The following is a 19,296-nucleotide window of genomic DNA, read 5'->3' as shown; positions in this document are numbered from 1 at the left end:
TAATTAGAACTTCGTATTATTTTTTTAGTATAAGTATTACAATGCGATCAAATTATAAATATAGTACAATTTAAATAAATTAATTATTAAAATAGTAAATGGGTCAAATAAATTCCAAACAAGGAGGACGTGTGAATGTAAAACTGTGACAGCTGAGAAGTTGAAGTGCAGATAAGACACGTGTCACCCTCTTCCCCATCAACGATCTATGGTCATCATCGTCTGAGCGAAAAGAGAGAGAGAGAGAGAATTGATAGAAGAAATTAAGAGGTTTCCGTCAATAATCTCCTCCATCCCGTTCTCTTGCCGGAAGACATGGCCGCCGCTGTACTTCAAATCTCCAGCTCCCTTTCCACTTCGGTCCGCGGTAACTCTCCCACCCACTGCTTTTTTTGTTCTTGCACTAATTTCCAACGCAAAGAACAGAGACAACTTGAGAAAGAACCGTACTTGAATCGACTTTGGTTTCTTTCTTTCTGCAGATACTGTGGTTGTCTCAACCCCATTGAAGCTTTCTTCGAGTTCTTCGTTCAGGCCGTCGAATTTGGCTCGATTGGGAACCACCTTTGCTACTGGCTCCCCTCTCCGTGAGTCTTCATTTTTATATTCCCAAAATTCATGTTTCATAGATTTGTGCGGAAGGTGTTCGAGTTTATGTCACACTGAACAAATCTAGCTCATTAGCAGTGTCACCGAAATTGGTCTGTACCACCCGTCCAAACTGTTAGACAGTTAGAGCATATAATATATAAAAATGTGTTTTTTCAATATATATATATATATATGTGTGTGTGTGTGTGTAATCCAACTAGTTTAGGATTATAGGTGAGATGAAGACACATGCTTCAATTTAGTACCAGAGCCAATTTCATATGAATCTCAGCATGTATAATCCAACTATCAGCTTAAGTTTTACCTATTATTTGTGGTTCTTTACAAAGCTGAGATTTTTGCTCAAAGAAGATGAGATTTTATGTGAAAGCTTTCTCATCATGCAAAGTCCTGAAAAGACTAAATGGTTTGAGCAGCCTTACATTCAAGGAGAGGATTTAGTCCATGGTTAACTTGAACAACTTAGTAACTAATCTATATAGTGGATGATGACCCTTTTAATTCTCAGCAGTCCTGAGGACTTCATATCCAACCAAACATGCCCCTAAAGGAGCATTGGTTACGGTAAGATGCGAGCAGAGTAGCAAGGAAAGCAGTAGTAGTTTGGACGTCTGGCTTGGTCGATTTGCTATGCTTGGCTTTGCAGTTGCTATCAGTGTGGAAATAGCAACAGGCAAAGGACTGCTTGAGGTATTGCGTGAATGCTTATTCTTTATCTTTTGGATTGGATTGCAATAATTGGTCCTCTATATACTCATTGAACGCGTATTGTCTGTGATTTATCTGCATTTGGCATACAAAAACGTTCATCATTTGCCAGATTCTTGTTCATGATGCACATATTGAACATGAAGGAGAGCATTTGCATTCTCCCCATCCTTGTTAGGGAGAGGACCTATATATACATCTGCATGCCTGTGATTTATCTGCATTTGGCATTCATCTTATGTTAGATTCTTGTTCACGATGCACATATTGAACACAAAGCCAAGCATTTGCACTCTCCCAAATCCCAATATCTGAAAGCTTCTGTTACTAATACACCATTGATGTGGTTTTGCAGAACTTTGGGCTCATAACTCCCTTGCCAACCGTAGCACTCGGTGTTACAGCATTGGTGGGCATTCTCACAGCAGTTTTCATCTTCCAATCTGCCTCCAAGAACTGATCACATGATGTTTCTTTTAGCTGTGTTCTAGTAAAGAAAATGTGAAAATTTTCATTTGTTGTCTCACATTCTTATTCAATACAGTCTTGTCATCAGATATGTATGTGTTAGCAGGAAGTTGCCATACTGTAGAAAGAGGAGATCAACAGATCTTGCCACTTGCCAAGTTGAAGTTCTTCTCTGTTCCTCTTCTTGAACAACTCACACAATTTTAGCAGACACAAATGTTTTAATGTCTGGTTCTGTCTGCAGTGCACTGAGTACAAGTATCATAACCCTCCCCCCTCCCAAAAAAAAAAAAAAGAATAAAAAATAAAAATGAAGGTAATGACAAATTCTTGCCAGAATTGCATCTAAAACATTAAATTTTGGTCAGAGATTTTTGCCAGCCAGCTTATATCAGTTTCCCAAACTCCAATTTTGGATCTTACGCCCTTAACTGAACTCTCTGACATTACTAACATTTTAATTTGATAAGTTTAATATATAATACTATCCGTTGCTACTTACCTAAACCCAAATCAATCTTTCAGTTGTATTCCAGTTTTTGTCAGGTTACGAGGTGTCTTAAGATTTTAACTGTAAGAGGTACTTTTAAGTCTGTACCATACTCAGACTCATTCTCGTTAGGTGTCTTAAGTAAACTCTAACTTTAAGTTTATACCATACCCAGACTAATCCTTGTTCACTAGTTGTTTATTAACTGTCTCAAAACAAATATTAGAATTGTGAATTAATGACTTAATTAAGATTATTATATAAATTTGAGAAAGTCTATATTACAATCATGATTTATTACGTCTAGTAGAGTCCTATGGGGTGTTATTATATTCTACTAGTCTAATAAATATACAATTATTACATGAAAATACAAAAGTGTTTATTGGAAAAAAAGAGAGAAAATTTATATAATAATAAAATTCGTACATTGAATGACTGACACTAGGATCTTGGTTTCCCACCATAGGCTTGCTGGCAAATTGACGCTGGTTTCTGTGGTTTCAAGCAAAGCTCCGAAGAAGGCGGGCACTGTTGTAGACAATTGTCTCCCAGGCTACCGGAAACGGTCGTGCCGCCTGAGAGAAATCCCACCGGCGGCGAGCCTTTGAGGAAATTTCCGTCGAGGAACAGCCGGCGTAGTGACTGCTGCTTGCTGAACTGCGCCGGGATTCGTCCTCGGAGGCGGTTGTAACGGAGGGATAGAGATGATAGTAGAGGATAAGATGCGAAATTCACGGGGAGATAGCCCTCGATTTTGTTGAATCCTAGATCGAGCGCGACGAGGTCGCTGTTTTGTTTCGTGGGTGTCGGGACGGAAAGGCCGGTGAAGCTGTTGTTTGCGAGGTTGACTTGTTGGAGGGCGGGGAGTTGGAAGAACCATGATTCCAGGGTTCCGCCGAACGAGTTTTGACTGAGTTCGACGACCTCCAGCTGAGTCAACCCGTTAAACGACGATTTCGGCAAAGATCCGGACAAAAAATTCGCCTTGATTGCAAGCTCTATTAGACTCGACGGTAACCGCGGGATGGGCCCCGCGAGCCTATTAAAACTAAGATCGAGTCTTCTCAAGGCGGCGAGCGAGTTCATGGAAACGGGCACCGACCCGGAGAGCGAATTTAGAGAAAGATCGAGGGTCTGCAGGGCCTTCAACATAGTAATAGAGGGCGGGACTGAGCCAGAGAACGAGTTAGCTCGGAGCACGAGGTTCTGAAGATTAGGGAGGGACGATAAAGAAGCGGGAATGGGACCGTAGAAATTGTTGCCCTGAATGTCGAGCATGATGAGCTGCGTGAGCTTGGAGATGAGCGGAGAAAGCGTGCCGGAGTAGCCCGCCTTGTCGAGGACGAGCTGGGTGACTCGGTCGCCGGAGCAGGTGAGTCCACACAAAAAATGAGTGAGTCGAGGGAGCGAGCACGGATCAGCCGAGGCGAAATCCCAGGAGCCCAAACACGAATAAGAAGGGACAGTGGACGCCTTTATGGAGGACTTGAAAGCCTTCAGAGCTTCAACATCTGAGAACGCCGTGCGCGAATCTCCAGAGAGAAACACAGAGAAAATTATAACAAAGAAGAAGAAGGTGGAAGAGCTTGACATGTTTGAAAATCAAAGCAAATGCGAAGACTTTGAAAGTGAGCAGTGTTAGTTATTATTATTGGTGATGGAGGGAGATGATGCGTGAAGATCAAAGGGCGTATGAGCATGGAGTGTGGTGGGCGCGTGATGTTGGAATTTTAATGATTTTGGGTCTCTTATAGTCTTACTAGTCTTTGCTGGACACCGCTAGACAGCTAGTGCGTTACACTACCAACCTTTGGGAATATATTCAGTACACCTTATACCAAAAAAAAAAACCATTAAAATACATTCTAAAAAAATCATATGCCATATTCATATATAGTGTTGAATTCAACCTATAGCTACCTATATGGCTATATCTAGCAGCTGTCAATGCAAGACGACCCATAGCTTAACTAGTTGATCATATAAACATATAATTTAAACAATCAATCAAGCACGTGAGAAATCTCAATAATACTAACCTCGTCCAAGTGAAAGTCGCGTTTTCCTTGTCTATCTAGCGCAACAAGTTGCGAAAACCCCCGAGGTGCTTTAGAGGATAAACATAAAGTTGTCTTCTTTAACTTTTACTTAAAACGGTAGATAATGTAAAGTTGTGTTTTTCTTGCTTCTATTTTTGGATGGCATATGAGTTGTGACAGTGACAAGACTTGAAAAACTATATACTCATGTATCAATATAAGTAACTGAATGTCGTCCCTAGTTACCTATCGTTGACCAAACTTTTTTATTAAAACTTAGTTAACTTAATATAATTATTGTAACTTAATAATAATTATAATACAATCATACAGAAAAAAACGTTACAGATCAATTTAAAATAAAGTTAATAGTATGCTCACCGATACACAATGTGTAGGTTCATATCTTACCAAGAGGATCGATATTGATTTGTCATATTGTGGGTGTCAGTATAAAAATACTTTAAAAAAAAATTAACGTCGTTAAATCGGTCATGTCAGTTGGTGGACTTTTTAAAAATAAATTATTAATTACTCGCATTAAAAACATTGAGTAAAATGTGTGTTTTATTTTTAATGATTAATTTTTGGCGATTAAAATAAAGTGTATAAGTAGGACACCATTTACTATATGATAAATGATAAAGCCAAATGTAATATAATAATGTGAAATAATCTTATTGAGATGACATGAATATAATGCAAACCAATTAGTATACTCCTAATACAAGTATATTTTAATTTTGATCTTGAGTCTTGACGACTCAAGTATACATTTTAAGTTGTACTGTATTTAAATACATATTAGATTTTAATTTTATTCTTGTATCAAGTATACATTTTAAGTCGCACTTATATATAGTATCTAAAAAAAAATTAGCTTTTTTTTTTTAAAGAGAAACTCACAATGCAACCTCTATTTAAGTATGCGTATGTGGTAAACCTCACTTTTATGTAATATTCTATAAACTATACAAAAGGAGAGTTAAAAGAGAATAATGTGTGACAAGCTAAGTTTAACAGTGAGGTATATATTAGCAAGGAAATGATATTAATTTGTTACTACAATATATTAGATTTATAAAACATTATGTCAATTTCTAAGGTACTTGTTTATTTAACTGATTATTTATTTCAATGCTGTCCACAGAAAAATGTAATGGTTGTGTTTGCGGTACATAAGTAGTGGTAGAGCTGGTCTCTCAGGTCGCAATAATGTGATAATGAAATGTATCAAATAAATCTTCTCGTTAATAACTTTTGTTTTATAAAGAACATAGATCATGCCTACAATAATAGCAGCAAATACATTATAAATTCTTTCTTTAAGTGGATTTTAATTTATTTTTTTTAAATGTGCTGAGACACATTTACCATGCCTAGCTACCATATAAATTGATCTCCAATACATTTGTGGTTTACATTTATGGTGTGTTTTGCAGGTTATTACTTAAAAGTAAAATTCATCCAAAATAAATTATTAAATAATGATTGTGAATTTTCGTCGTTAAAAAAAAAAAAAAAAAAAAAACTCTTTTTGAAACAATTTGATGAAACGTTTAGATATGTTACGCTCCAAAGCAAAAGCTGATCCGATCCATCGCAATTGTATGCAATTATGCATGCTCAGGCTCAACTCAACATGCACCTCACGCACAGTTTCAACTTTGTACAGCATTGCATGCACCCCACTTTTTCGTTCAGATGACTACTTTCAACCTTTAATTTGATGCTTTTCTTAGTGCGTAATATTGTGTATGTTAACTCACGATCACTACTCGAGATCCCGCTTGAATAAATATTGCCAAAAGGTCACATAGAGCTAAACTATCATAAATTATTTATAATCGTCCACTTAGATCAAAAAATCAATAGACTATTTTCAGTGTGAGTCAAATTTGAATGGTATTAACTAATCTCTGATAGGAGAATCAACTTATGTTGTTTGACCAACATGTCTACTTTTCCATATATATATATATACACTTCAGAGTAATACCTAACAATTTTAAACTCAAAAAAAAAGAAAAAAAAAAGAGTTAATAGTGAAATAGTATTTAAAATCGAAATTTAAATCCAAAATATATATAGCGTGAAGTGCGGAAGGTTCACTGCCGACCAATGATGATTCGTACCAGAGATATTTTGCCAAGCCCTATACCCCTATTGTGGTTGCAACGGTGCACGCGGCACGTGGTCGGCCCTCAGATTAGGCGTCGGTGATGCCTACGTCACCAACATTTATCTAGAAAGTTACGGCATAGTTGGGCCTATATGTCCAACATTCAAGCCCAATTACAATTGGTCAGTTTATGGGCTTGCATACTCAAAGCCACCAAGCCCAAAGTCTGTTAAACCAGTATTAAAATATTTTTTTAAACGGAAAATTTGTAAAAAAGCCGGCCTGTAATTCGGTTGGAATTGGTTCCGATCATCAAGGTAACTATGGATAATCTCTCCGTCCTGCTAATATGCGCCGTGGCGCACGTAATTCTCGCTTCGGTTTTCTCCGTCGCCGGCTCGACGGTCACGGCCTACCCTCCTCCATACGGACTCGACAGCGCCGCGAGCTTCCATTCTTCATCTGATGGTAATCTCATCCCCGTTCGTCGTGAGGTCTACGGAAATGGTCGGATCTTCGATATCACTCACACTTTGCGCCCTGGAATGCCGTCCTGGGGTTCCGAAGAGGGACTCGGTCAGTTCCTGTGGCTGCCGGCGAGTATGAAGAACGGTTCTGAGGCGAACAACTCCGAGATGAAGCTCCCTACTCACACCGGTACTCATATTGACGCCCCTGGCCATGTGTATGATCACTATTTCGATGCTGGCTTCGATGTCGATACTCTTGACCTTGAAGTTCTCAACGGTAACCATCAGTCTCTCGCTCCTTCCTCTTCTAAGAACAACTAACTTCGAGTATTTGCGTAGTGTATTTGAGTGTGGATAGTCACAATCATGCCTGCCTAGTATTGTATTGGAATTTTCAATTTTGAGCTGTTTGGTCGGTGTGGATACTGTGGATTTGGAAAATTTTGTGGATTTTGTTTTTGTTTCAGCTCTTGTGGAGTTTCAGAGTGAAATATTAGTTAAAAATATTTATTTAAATGTGGACTTCATCAGTAGCTGAGTTGCCCCGTAGCTTTTGAAGCATCCTTGATTCATTGGTTGCAGTTTCCGATTGAAAATTGCATAATTATGTTTAGTTTTTAGCTGGCATAGCTAACTTCCATTCATTAATTATTACTTGAAACATTTATTAGCTGGTTTAGTGAGATAGGTTTGTTCTTGTTTTTTGACAGGTCCTGCCTTGGTAGTTGATGTTCCGAGGGACAAGAACATAACTGGTAAACATTATCTGCTTCTTTACTGTTGGAGGATATAGAATATGTAGTATTGTTCTCTGTTTTTAGCTGAAATCTACCAAGTTCCTCTGCAACAATCTCTGCTCTAGTCTTAATTGGATGAAGTGTTAAAATGTAATTGTATGACCAAGTTTTGGCTCATTAATTTTCACATCTTGTCCCCTTTCCTTGTGGTATTGATAAAATGCAATTTATTTCAAAGAACTCTGAAATAGAAGCATGCCTAAAAAGCTACTCCAGAGGGTTGTCATAATGCTTTTGTTTTGGAGTTTGTCTTTCTTATGACTGTCTTTAATAGCATATAAGCATATTAACCTCTATACTTTAGCTCTGTAATCTTTATAGCTTGTCTTCTTTAATTCAGCTGAAGTGATGAAGTCCTTAAATATTCCGAAGGGAGTGAAGCGAGTACTTTTCAGAACACTGAATAAAGCATGTGTCTCATCAGAAATCTGCTGCTTCAGAACTTAGCAAGATGACTTGTTATTTTTGAAAGGAAAGTATGACATCATTGATTCACATCTTTTGTTGATGGTACGGAGTATTTATTATCTCCTAACATCTGTGCTACAGAAAGTCACCACTTCGCAAGATTTCTTCATTTAAGGCTTTGCTTTCAGGCGTCTTATGTGGAAGAAAGCATTTGACACAAGCTATGTGGGATTCATGAAGGATGGAGCACAGTGGCTTGTGGACAACACTGACATTAAACTTGTTGGTGAGACAAATTTCAATGCCATTTGGTTTTACTCCTTAGGTTGCTTGTCAAAAGCAAGAGATGGTTTTTTTTTCCATAGAGTCAGTATTCATGTAGTTTTGTTGAATTGCAGGAATTGATTACTTATCTGTTGCTGCATATGACGACCTGATTCCTTCCCATCTAGTTTTCCTCAAAGACAGGGTAAGGATTTTCTGTGCATAGTTTCAACTTGTTTTTGGGTAACCTTGGACCAATGCTGTTAATATAATTTCCTGTACATTTTCAATGGCCCCATCCAACCAGAGACCAAAACCGTATTTAGTATTTACTGATGGTGCCAATTCAAAAATTTTCTGCATTGCTCCAAATGAGTAATTATGAATAAAGTTCTCTTACTTCTCTTTATATGTGTTTTATTTATTTTTTATTTTTGAGTAGTATAGATTTTAATATTCTCAACTATCACTGCTGAAATGCTATAGGAAGTTATTCTTGTGGAAGCCCTGAAGCTTGATGATATCAAACTTGGGATATATAATGTTCACTGCTTACCCTTGCGGATGCTTGGTGCCGAGGGATCACCCATTAGATGCATTCTCATAAAGTGAAGTAAGTCACACCTTACTGTACCCATCCATGCATATTCAATTCTGCAGCATCATGTTCCTAGTTGCTTGCCTCCTTTCCCAATTCTCGTGTGGCATTGAAGTGTTATGTAAGCAGGCTACTTACGACATATCATTAGAGTCTCGGTAGTTTCTTGTTGAAATCAGGGTGCTCTTCTACAGTTCTACACCCTCTTCTCATGCATGTTTAAACATCTATCTGCTGCAGAAACTGGCAACCGCGAAGAGCTTGAAGCTGTGCAAGTAAAGTTCAAAGTGCCATCAAAAGATCATTTTCATAAGGACCACATTTGTAGCACGGATGCCATTCATTGGGTGAGAGAAGTTGCAATTGCGTACAATTCTAGGACCGACTTTGTTATTATTTTTACTTGTTATAGCTCAGTGGGTGTGTTGCTCGTATAGTTTCGAAAGGGGCAGGTACAATGAATCCTTGCACCTCAAAATAAGCCATGTGCGTCACAACTGGGCATCTTTACCTTTTAGGTTGCGCATGCAGAGCATCAAAGCAACGAGGCTAAATATGCTCTCATTGTTGTGGACATTTATAGGCATACTAAAGTTCAACTCCTTTACAAAGTGGAGGTAATTTTATACTTGTTAGTCGGACGGTTGGTTTGCGAATCATAAAGTTTTCAGTTTAACTCATTATTGGAGCTGCCTATTGACTTTCATGGCTTGATTTAGTCCGCTATAAACTGGGTGACTTTCTCGTAAATCAAAACTTCTTTACAAAGTAAAATCAATGCCTTTTGATTTGGTTTTGTTTTGTAGTGAAATTAAATTTAAATATATTTATTTGATATAGATTTTTTTTAAAAAAAAAATAAGTAAATTAAAACAAAACAATTTTTAATACATAGAAATTTAAAGTATTGGCTAAACAACCATAACAATCTTTTAAAATAAAATATAAGTTTGCCATTAATAGTGTTATTAACAAAAAAACAAAAAAAAAAAAAAAACATTGCAGCAAATAATTTGCTTCGAGTTTGGGCTTTCATGTGGTCACTTTTCCTAGTCCACTCCGAAAATATGGTTAAAGATCATTAAAAGAACACAATTTTTTTTTGAACACATTGAATTAAAAATTAAATTTTGTTAAACATTCATGAGAAGAAGGCATCGGGATTTATTGATATTCAAGAGTTTGTTTGGTCCATAGAATGCAGCCACGAAATTGCTTCGAGTTTGGGTGGAACTTTTCCTAGTCTACTCCGAAAATATGATTAATGATCATTAGAAAAGCTCCAAAAAATTATAGAACATATTAAAATAATTTTTTTTTAAAAAAAAAACATGCATGAGAAGAAGACATCATTAATGCTATCACCGAATGTAGAAGGTGGAAGAGGAAGAATTGGCAGGTGCAGGTGAGCCACGTATTCAGAGAACAAAACAAAGTGATTGACGCGTTGGCAAAGATAGCTTTGAAGTCGAAGGACTTTCTATTTGGAAATAAATAAATAAATTTTAGTAAGGTACAAAATACTCTTTCATGGGGCAATTAATCTCACCCAAGTTGATCAGACAGACTTAGAAACCACAAGTTTTCAAGTTCAACTCAGAGTTGGGATAGTCTATTGGTTTTATTAGTTTGAGTTGATGAGTTATGAGTAAATTATGCTTCTTTATTTTCTTATAATTATTTATTGGCTAATAATATTACAATACATGATTTACTTGACGCATAATATATAGTAGCTATAAGTTTAATTTGTCATCAAAAAAAAAAAAAAAAAGCCTTTCTCCAACTGAGCCATACTGGACTTAGCTTAATAATTACTTAAATAATAAAATGTAGTGGATGGTAACTTTGATATGCCAAAAGTGGCATGTGAAAGATAGTTATGAAGAAACCTCCCATTATTGATTATTCAATAATGAAAGATTCCGTGAGCAGCACCTATAAAATAGGGTCCTGACCATTCCCAATCCCATCATTCATTCAAGAAGAAACAAATACTATACAGAGTAAGAAGTTATAGCTTTCTCAAGAGTAATATATAGGAATTAGAGGTCGAAGTTAGTTATTGGGAATGGCGGTGTCGATGATTGTGTTGATGATGGTGTTAATGGGTATGGCGGTGGAGGCCACTCCGCCGGGTATAGCGTATCACCCAAGCAATTCTCACTGCACTGACGATGAGATTAAGCAGTGCAAGAATCTCCCCCATGTTTGCCCCAAATTCTGTCCTAATGGCTGCATTACTGAGTGCAGATCTTGTAAGCCTATTTGCGTTGATGGCCCCGCCCCTCCCCCAGCTGACTCTACGCCGCCGCCTAAGTCTGATGGAAATGCTAACAATCCACCAAAGCCGCCATCTTCTTCTCCTTCTCCAACTCCTAAGCCACCAACCCCTTCTCCTCCTCCATCTCCTAAGCCGCAAACGCCTTCTCCTACTCCGTCTCCTAAGCCACCAACCCCTTCTCCTAAGCCGCCAACCCCTTCTCCTCCTCCATATCCTAAGCCGCAAACGCCTTCTCCTTCTCCTGAGTGGCCAACCCCCTCCACTACTTCACCCAAAAAAGTTAGGTGTAAGCTCAGTGCATACCCAACTTGTTATGCCGTCGAGCATCAGTGCCCGGCTGCTTGCCCCGGCGGTTGCCAAGTTGATTGCGTCAGTTGCAAACCAGTTTGCAGTAAGCTCCTTATCCCCATATCTTAACTCCATGCATGCATGTTAATGCTAATACACACACACATATATATATCATCCTCTCCTTTCTGGTTGAAAAAATTGCTAAGTGCTAGCTTGAGGGGCCTAAGGCTAGGCTCTAATTAATTAGCCCCTAGATGCAGTGTGTTTTAGAGTTAAAACAATTTAGCGTTATTTCAATCAAGATGATACCATTTGAAAGAAAAAAAGTGTCAAATAGGTCACTTTCCACACTTTAAACCTTGCTTGTCCTCAAGCAAGCAATCATAGGACAACCAACACAATAAGTGCAAAAGATATCACCAAGCTTTAGAAACGCATATGAGCTAGATGAAAGAACAAAGCACAATATTGAAATTAATGTTTCCTTTATTCTATCAAAGAAATGTGTCCATAAATGAATCATAAAGTTCAATAGTGAATATCCCAAGACTTGACACCCTTCTTTTGGTAAAGTAAATTTTCGGTAATAGACTTTGTTTCACACTTTTCAAGCATGCATACCAAAAGGGAATTCACCAAATATTTTGCAAGGGCCACTAGCCGAGCCAACTAGTGGGAACGATGTGCACAAGTCAATGCTAATAGTCCAACCTTATAACCTCAAGCCCCCTAGACTCTAGCGTGATTAACAACAAAAAAAAAAGGCTTCAAGGTTGTCTACTACCCCTCAAGACCAACCATCGGGCTACCCGATCTCACATGGAGCTCCATGCTTTTTCGAGAACTGTGCAATAGGTGCCCGGTCCTAACGGGATAGATCTCTCCTTTTCTCATTCCCCAAGATAACCTCATCGGGCGACCCGACTTCACATGGATCTCCATGCTTTTTCGAAGACGGTGCAATGGGTGCCCGAATCTTGGCGGAATGGCTCTCTTAAATTTTCTCATCTCCCAAGACCTCGTATTAGGGCAACCGACTTCACGTAGAGCTCAAGCTTTTTCGAAGACAGTGCGATGGTTGCCCCTAACTTGCCCTAGCGAGACGGTTCATCTTTTTCATATCCTAAGGTGGCCTCATTGGGCTCTTTTGGGGTTTTGGCCTCATTGGGCTCTTTTGAACAAAATAAAGCAAAGCATCACCTTCACAACCCCACACACCACCTTCGGGAGAGCAAAAACAAAAATTATGTTCATTTCCGGGCTTAGCATATTATCTTTCTAGCATTGGCGAGTGCACACTCCCACTTCGAGGGATCATTGACTATGGTCCAAACAAAATAGAGGGTGAATTATCATGCAAGCACACAATATAATCAAATTTCACAAGTGCAAACGAATTCATATCAAGGGATATTCAACATTGAACTCAATTATTCCTTCATAGCAACACATTTCTAGGATAGATTAAACAAAACATTAATTTCAACACCACACAAGATTCNAGTCTGATGGAAATGCTAACAATCCACCAAAGCCGCCATCTTCTTCTCCTTCTCCAACTCCTAAGCCACCAACCCCTTCTCCTCCTCCATCTCCTAAGCCGCAAACGCCTTCTCCTACTCCGTCTCCTAAGCCACCAACCCCTTCTCCTAAGCCGCCAACCCCTTCTCCTCCTCCATATCCTAAGCCGCAAACGCCTTCTCCTTCTCCTGAGTGGCCAACCCCCTCCACTACTTCACCCAAAAAAGTTAGGTGTAAGCTCAGTGCATACCCAACTTGTTATGCCGTCGAGCATCAGTGCCCGGCTGCTTGCCCCGGCGGTTGCCAAGTTGATTGCGTCAGTTGCAAACCAGTTTGCAGTAAGCTCCTTATCCCCATATCTTAACTCCATGCATGCATGTTAATGCTAATACACACACACATATATATATCATCCTCTCCTTTCTGGTTGAAAAAATTGCTAAGTGCTAGCTTGAGGGGCCTAAGGCTAGGCTCTAATTAATTAGCCCCTAGATGCAGTGTGTTTTAGAGTTAAAACAATTTAGCGTTATTTCAATCAAGATGATACCATTTGAAAGAAAAAAAGTGTCAAATAGGTCACTTTCCACACTTTAAACCTTGCTTGTCCTCAAGCAAGCAATCATAGGACAACCAACACAATAAGTGCAAAAGATATCACCAAGCTTTAGAAACGCATATGAGCTAGATGAAAGAACAAAGCACAATATTGAAATTAATGTTTCCTTTATTCTATCAAAGAAATGTGTCCATAAATGAATCATAAAGTTCAATAGTGAATATCCCAAGACTTGACACCCTTCTTTTGGTAAAGTAAATTTTCGGTAATAGACTTTGTTTCACACTTTTCAAGCATGCATACCAAAAGGGAATTCACCAAATATTTTGCAAGGGCCACTAGCCGAGCCAACTAGTGGGAACGATGTGCACAAGTCAATGCTAATAGTCCAACCTTATAACCTCAAGCCCCCTAGACTCTAGCGTGATTAACAACAAAAAAAAAAGGCTTCAAGGTTGTCTACTACCCCTCAAGACCAACCATCGGGCTACCCGATCTCACATGGAGCTCCATGCTTTTTCGAGAACTGTGCAATAGGTGCCCGGTCCTAACGGGATAGATCTCTCCTTTTCTCATTCCCCAAGATAACCTCATCGGGCGACCCGACTTCACATGGATCTCCATGCTTTTTCGAAGACGGTGCAATGGGTGCCCGAATCTTGGCGGAATGGCTCTCTTAAATTTTCTCATCTCCCAAGACCTCGTATTAGGGCAACCGACTTCACGTAGAGCTCAAGCTTTTTCGAAGACAGTGCGATGGTTGCCCCTAACTTGCCCTAGCGAGACGGTTCATCTTTTTCATATCCTAAGGTGGCCTCATTGGGCTCTTTTGGGGTTTTGGCCTCATTGGGCTCTTTTGAACAAAATAAAGCAAAGCATCACCTTCACAACCCCACACACCACCTTCGGGAGAGCAAAAACAAAAATTATGTTCATTTCCGGGCTTAGCATATTATCTTTCTAGCATTGGCGAGTGCACACTCCCACTTCGAGGGATCATTGACTATGGTCCAAACAAAATAGAGGGTGAATTATCATGCAAGCACACAATATAATCAAATTTCACAAGTGCAAACGAATTCATATCAAGGGATATTCAACATTGAACTCAATTATTCCTTCATAGCAACACATTTCTAGGATAGATTAAACAAAACATTAATTTCAACACCACACAAGATTGATAGATTAAACAAAACATTAATTTCAACACCACACAAGATTCTATACTAAGCAAAAACATTAATTTCAACACCACACAAGATTCTATACTAAGCATCATATACTTTTTCAACACCACACAAGATTCTATACTAAGCATCATATACTTAACCACATTTTAAGCACAAAGTGCTTCCCTTTCCACACTTTAGAAATGAACATCGCCCTCGATGTTCGCTCTATGCACACGGTGGGAAAGAGATAAGGTCATTCGCCTAGTGCAATGCCCTTTCCACACTTTAGAAGTGGGCTATGGGCTAGGAGGATCACAACAAACATGCTTTTATGAATGATTCACAACATGCAAATGCAAAGCGTCATGCCATCAATTCCCGGTTTCCACACTTTAAAACGAAAGCATATAGGTAATGAAAATAAGTAAGGGAGATAAAGAGACTCCCCTTGTTGCTTCTCTTCGAGTACCTTGCCTTTAATCATGGTTGGGAAAGGCATAACCTCTTAGCTTTGAGCCATATATCAATTTCCCTACATCATCAACAAACACATTGCAATACTACAAATCATGTTTAGCATTAATATCACCCACATTCTCCAAAGGATTGGCATACACATTATCAACAACACAATCCACATTACCAACAACATTTTCAATATAAGCATCCCCACAATTATGATCAAAAGAATCATCATATGGCTTATCACAAAAATTATCATGCTCTTTAACACCAATTTCATCACTATGCATCTCAACACAAGCATTATCAACATCTTCAATTATGCAATTATTTTCACTAGTCATATCTACCACTTTTTCAACTCCATCATCAACACAATCAATATTAGCATTATCAAAATGAATAGGCACACCAATATCATCACATTTATTATCCTCATCACACATGTCGGCCCAAGATTTAGAAATTTTATCACCAAGAGTAGTGCTAACACTAATAGGGTCAAGTGTCTTACCATGAGTATCTTCTTCTTCATTTCCACATTTGGCCACTTGAGCCATTTGATCTTCCAAGTTTCGAATTGATGCTTGTGTCTCTTGCCCTAAGGAGGAGGATCTTTGTCTACGTTCTTGCCTCCACTCTTCCCTCATATTGGCCATGTCTTGCTTAAATTCTTCCATTATTGCCAATATCTTGTTCTTCGTGTCTTCCGTGATTTCCTCCTCATATGGTTGCATCATGTACTCCTCATTCTCATAGCGGTTGGAGTAGTATGGATTGTCTTGATGATCTTGAGAATATGAGGGGTATTGGGGATTTTGAGTGTATGAAGGGTAGTGTTCATCTCGAGTGTATGGGACATATTTCTCATTTTAAGGGGATTGTGAGTATTGAATTTGTTCGGAGTAAGAGTTATGAGGGTAGAAATTTTGTGAATAGAGATTTTGTGGTGGAGCATGATGATATCCTTCTTGGGATATGTATTCCTCATAGTTTCCTTCATGTTGATTTTGATAGTGGTCTTGAGGTTCATCATAATGGCTTTGGTTTCTTTTTGGACGGTAATAATCATCATATGCCATCCGTTGATCATCATAGTGAGCCCAACGTGGTGGTGGACTTCTTGGTTGATATTGTGCTCTAAAGTCCTCATTATCTTCATAACCATAGGGGTTAGAAAATTGATCATTATAGCATCCCCTTGGTTGCCTATATCCTCCTTGGTCTTCATAGTAATCCTCTTGTTGATATCTTGCTTGAGAATACATAATAGAGGATCAACCTATCAACACAAAGACAAGAGAGTGTTTTGCAACTAGAAGTAGTTGCAAGTGAGAGTAGTAGCAAATGAAATGACAAAAAGATGGAAACGTAAACAAAGTAAATTGCAAAAATTGAAAGTAAAAAAGGGGGGTTAGACTCTCTAACTTGAACACTTGCTCATGTTAATCCAAAGGCACTTACTACTCAAAAACCGATGCCATCCTCGGCAACGGCGCCATTTGAAGGGTGTAGTTTTCGCGGTGGATGGAAAGTAATAGGTGGTAAAACGGGAAGAAGTTCCCGAGTATCGTTCTCAAAGGATGGCAAGGAGGGAATTCAAGCGATAAGGGGATTAAGCACAAGAGTGTTTAGTGTTTGAAAGCTAACCCAAACATAGGTAAGAAAGGTGCATGAAACATAAGGAAAATAAGGAACAAACAAAGGAAACAATTAAGTGGAAATGAGGATTTGGATATTGCAACTCATATAGGTATCCTTGATTTCCTAAGATACTAGGCTAGCAACACTTAGATAATGAAAATGAGGCAAGACAACTATGCCAACGCCACTCTCGTGGTCATTGGCCTATCATCTAGTCCATAGTCCCATTCTCATGGCAACTAGGCTAGGTGAGGCAAATTATCGAACACATGGTGTGCTATTTGCCTTCCAATCCCCCTTTTCTCAAAGGTGGGAAGGAACCGTGCTAGGCTAGGCTAAGGAGTATCCCTACTCTCGTAGGTGAGACTCCTTCTCCAAACACCTCTCATATAGGTTGATCACCCCTACACNACAAACACATTGCAATACTACAAATCATGTTTAGCATTAATATCACCCACATTCTCCAAAGGATTGGCATACACATTATCAACAACACAATCCACATTACCAACAACATTTTCAATATAAGCATCCCCACAATTATGATCAAAAGAATCATCATATGGCTTATCACAAAAATTATCATGCTCTTTAACACCAATTTCATCACTATGCATCTCAACACAAGCATTATCAACATCTTCAATTATGCAATTATTTTCACTAGTCATATCTACCACTTTTTCAACTCCATCATCAACACAATCAATATTAGCATTATCAAAATGAATAGGCACACCAATATCATCACATTTATTATCCTCATCACACATGTCGGCCCAAGATTTAGAAATTTTATCACCAAGAGTAGTGCTAACACTAATAGGGTCAAGTGTCTTACCATGAGTATCTTCTTCTTCATTTCCACATTTGGCCACTTGAGCCATTTGATCTTCCAAGTTTCGAATTGATGCTTGTGTCTCTTGCCCTAAGGAGGAGGATCTTTGTCTACGTTCTTGCCTCCACTCTTCCCTCATATTGGCCATGTCTTGCTTAAATTCTTCCATTATTGCCAATATCTTGTTCTTCGTGTCTTCCGTGATTTCCTCCTCATATGGTTGCATCATGTACTCCTCATTCTCATAGCGGTTGGAGTAGTATGGATTGTCTTGATGATCTTGAGAATATGAGGGGTATTGGGGATTTTGAGTGTATGAAGGGTAGTGTTCATCTCGAGTGTATGGGACATATTTCTCATTTTAAGGGGATTGTGAGTATTGAATTTGTTCGGAGTAAGAGTTATGAGGGTAGAAATTTTGTGAATAGAGATTTTGTGGTGGAGCATGATGATATCCTTCTTGGGATATGTATTCCTCATAGTTTCCTTCATGTTGATTTTGATAGTGGTCTTGAGGTTCATCATAATGGCTTTGGTTTCTTTTTGGACGGTAATAATCATCATATGCCATCCGTTGATCATCATAGTGAGCCCAACGTGGTGGTGGACTTCTTGGTTGATATTGTGCTCTAAAGTCCTCATTATCTTCATAACCATAGGGGTTAGAAAATTGATCATTATAGCATCCCCTTGGTTGCCTATATCCTCCTTGGTCTTCATAGTAATCCTCTTGTTGATATCTTGCTTGAGAATACATAATAGAGGATCAACCTATCAACACAAAGACAAGAGAGTGTTTTGCAACTAGAAGTAGTTGCAAGTGAGAGTAGTAGCAAATGAAATGACAAAAAGATGGAAACGTAAACAAAGTAAATTGCAAAAATTGAAAGTAAAAAAGGGGGGTTAGACTCTCTAACTTGAACACTTGCTCATGTTAATCCAAAGGCACTTACTACTCAAAAACCGATGCCATCCTCGGCAACGGCGCCATTTGAAGGGTGTAGTTTTCGCGGTGGATGGAAAGTAATAGGTGGTAAAACGGGAAGAAGTTCCCGAGTATCGTTCTCAAAGGATGGCAAGGAGGGAATTCAAGCGATAAGGGGATTAAGCACAAGAGTGTTTAGTGTTTGAAAGCTAACCCAAACATAGGTAAGAAAGGTGCATGAAACATAAGGAAAATAAGGAACAAACAAAGGAAACAATTAAGTGGAAATGAGGATTTGGATATTGCAACTCATATAGGTATCCTTGATTTCCTAAGATACTAGGCTAGCAACACTTAGATAATGAAAATGAGGCAAGACAACTATGCCAACGCCACTCTCGTGGTCATTGGCCTATCATCTAGTCCATAGTCCCATTCTCATGGCAACTAGGCTAGGTGAGGCAAATTATCGAACACATGGTGTGCTATTTGCCTTCCAATCCCCCTTTTCTCAAAGGTGGGAAGGAACCGTGCTAGGCTAGGCTAAGGAGTATCCCTACTCTCGTAGGTGAGACTCCTTCTCCAAACACCTCTCATATAGGTTGATCACCCCTACAC

The 19,296-nt window shown here is 38.8% G+C and overlaps 4 protein-coding genes across 5 annotated transcripts in view; 3 read left to right on the top strand and 1 right to left on the bottom strand.

Moving 5' to 3' along the window:
- Positions 1 to 206: 206 nt before the first annotated feature.
- Positions 207 to 2,023, top strand: LOC116029422 (stress enhanced protein 1, chloroplastic). Of its 2 annotated transcripts, none has more exons than XM_031271422.1 (4): positions 207 to 367; positions 483 to 587; positions 1,124 to 1,302; positions 1,676 to 2,023. In XM_031271422.1, the coding sequence occupies exons 1-4, from the start codon at positions 316 to 318 to the stop codon at positions 1,778 to 1,780; spliced, it is 441 nt and encodes a 146-aa protein (XP_031127282.1). In that variant the 5' UTR covers positions 207 to 315; the 3' UTR covers positions 1,781 to 2,023. The 2 variants fall into 2 exon arrangements, with proteins under 2 accessions (XP_031127282.1, XP_031127281.1); XM_031271421.1 differs by having other exon boundaries at positions 1,121 to 1,302.
- A 490-nt stretch (positions 2,024 to 2,513) lies between these two features.
- LOC116029421 (probable LRR receptor-like serine/threonine-protein kinase At4g36180) lies at positions 2,514 to 4,061 on the bottom strand. The gene has a single exon (XM_031271420.1). The coding sequence runs from the start codon at positions 3,872 to 3,874 to the stop codon at positions 2,723 to 2,725; it is 1,152 nt and encodes a 383-aa protein (XP_031127280.1). The 5' UTR covers positions 3,875 to 4,061; the 3' UTR covers positions 2,514 to 2,722.
- Positions 4,062 to 6,731: 2,670 nt separating this feature from the next.
- Positions 6,732 to 9,683, top strand: LOC116030315 (cyclase-like protein 2). The gene is made up of 7 exons (XM_031272536.1): positions 6,732 to 7,189; positions 7,623 to 7,667; positions 8,050 to 8,121; positions 8,293 to 8,403; positions 8,516 to 8,586; positions 8,868 to 8,994; positions 9,220 to 9,683. The coding sequence occupies exons 1-6, from the start codon at positions 6,766 to 6,768 to the stop codon at positions 8,991 to 8,993; spliced, it is 849 nt and encodes a 282-aa protein (XP_031128396.1). The 5' UTR covers positions 6,732 to 6,765; the 3' UTR covers position 8,994; positions 9,220 to 9,683.
- Positions 9,684 to 11,050: 1,367 nt separating this feature from the next.
- The window catches only part of LOC116029016 (ESX-1 secretion-associated protein EspI-like), a 14,181-nt gene continuing 5,935 nt past the window's right edge, over positions 11,051 to 19,296 (top strand). Inside the window, exons 1-2 of the mRNA XM_031270886.1 lie at positions 11,051 to 11,632; positions 13,059 to 13,413. Coding sequence (XP_031126746.1) covers positions 11,051 to 11,632; positions 13,059 to 13,413 — 937 coding nt within the window. The remainder of the gene's footprint in view (positions 11,633 to 13,058; positions 13,414 to 19,296) is intronic.

Source organism: Ipomoea triloba, chromosome 9 (assembly GCF_003576645.1).
Source record: "Ipomoea triloba cultivar NCNSP0323 chromosome 9, ASM357664v1".
Classification (NCBI taxonomy): domain Eukaryota; kingdom Viridiplantae; phylum Streptophyta; class Magnoliopsida; order Solanales; family Convolvulaceae; genus Ipomoea; species Ipomoea triloba.
The sequence above is the reverse complement of the archived record's forward strand: the minus strand, read 5'-3'. Positions and strand labels throughout refer to the sequence as shown.

Excerpts from the sequence above, each read along its gene's own strand:
- LOC116029422 (XM_031271421.1), top strand. The coding sequence starts at position 316 with ATGGCCGCCGCTGTACTTCAAATCTCCAGCTCCCTTTCCACTTCGGTC. Across the intron at positions 368-482 it reads CCTTTCCACTTCGGTCCGCG|ATACTGTGGTTGTCTCAACC; the intron begins GTAACTCTCCCA and ends TTCTTTCTGCAG. Across the intron at positions 588-1,120 it reads TGCTACTGGCTCCCCTCTCC|CAGTCCTGAGGACTTCATAT; the intron begins GTGAGTCTTCAT and ends TTTAATTCTCAG.
- LOC116029421 (XM_031271420.1), bottom strand. The coding sequence starts at position 3,874 with ATGTCAAGCTCTTCCACCTTCTTCTTCTTTGTTATAATTTTCTCTGTG.
- LOC116030315 (XM_031272536.1), top strand. The coding sequence starts at position 6,766 with ATGGATAATCTCTCCGTCCTGCTAATATGCGCCGTGGCGCACGTAATT. Across the intron at positions 8,122-8,292 it reads CAGAACACTGAATAAAGCAT|GCTTTGCTTTCAGGCGTCTT; the intron begins GTGTCTCATCAG and ends TCTTCATTTAAG. Across the intron at positions 8,404-8,515 it reads CACTGACATTAAACTTGTTG|GAATTGATTACTTATCTGTT; the intron begins GTGAGACAAATT and ends GTTGAATTGCAG.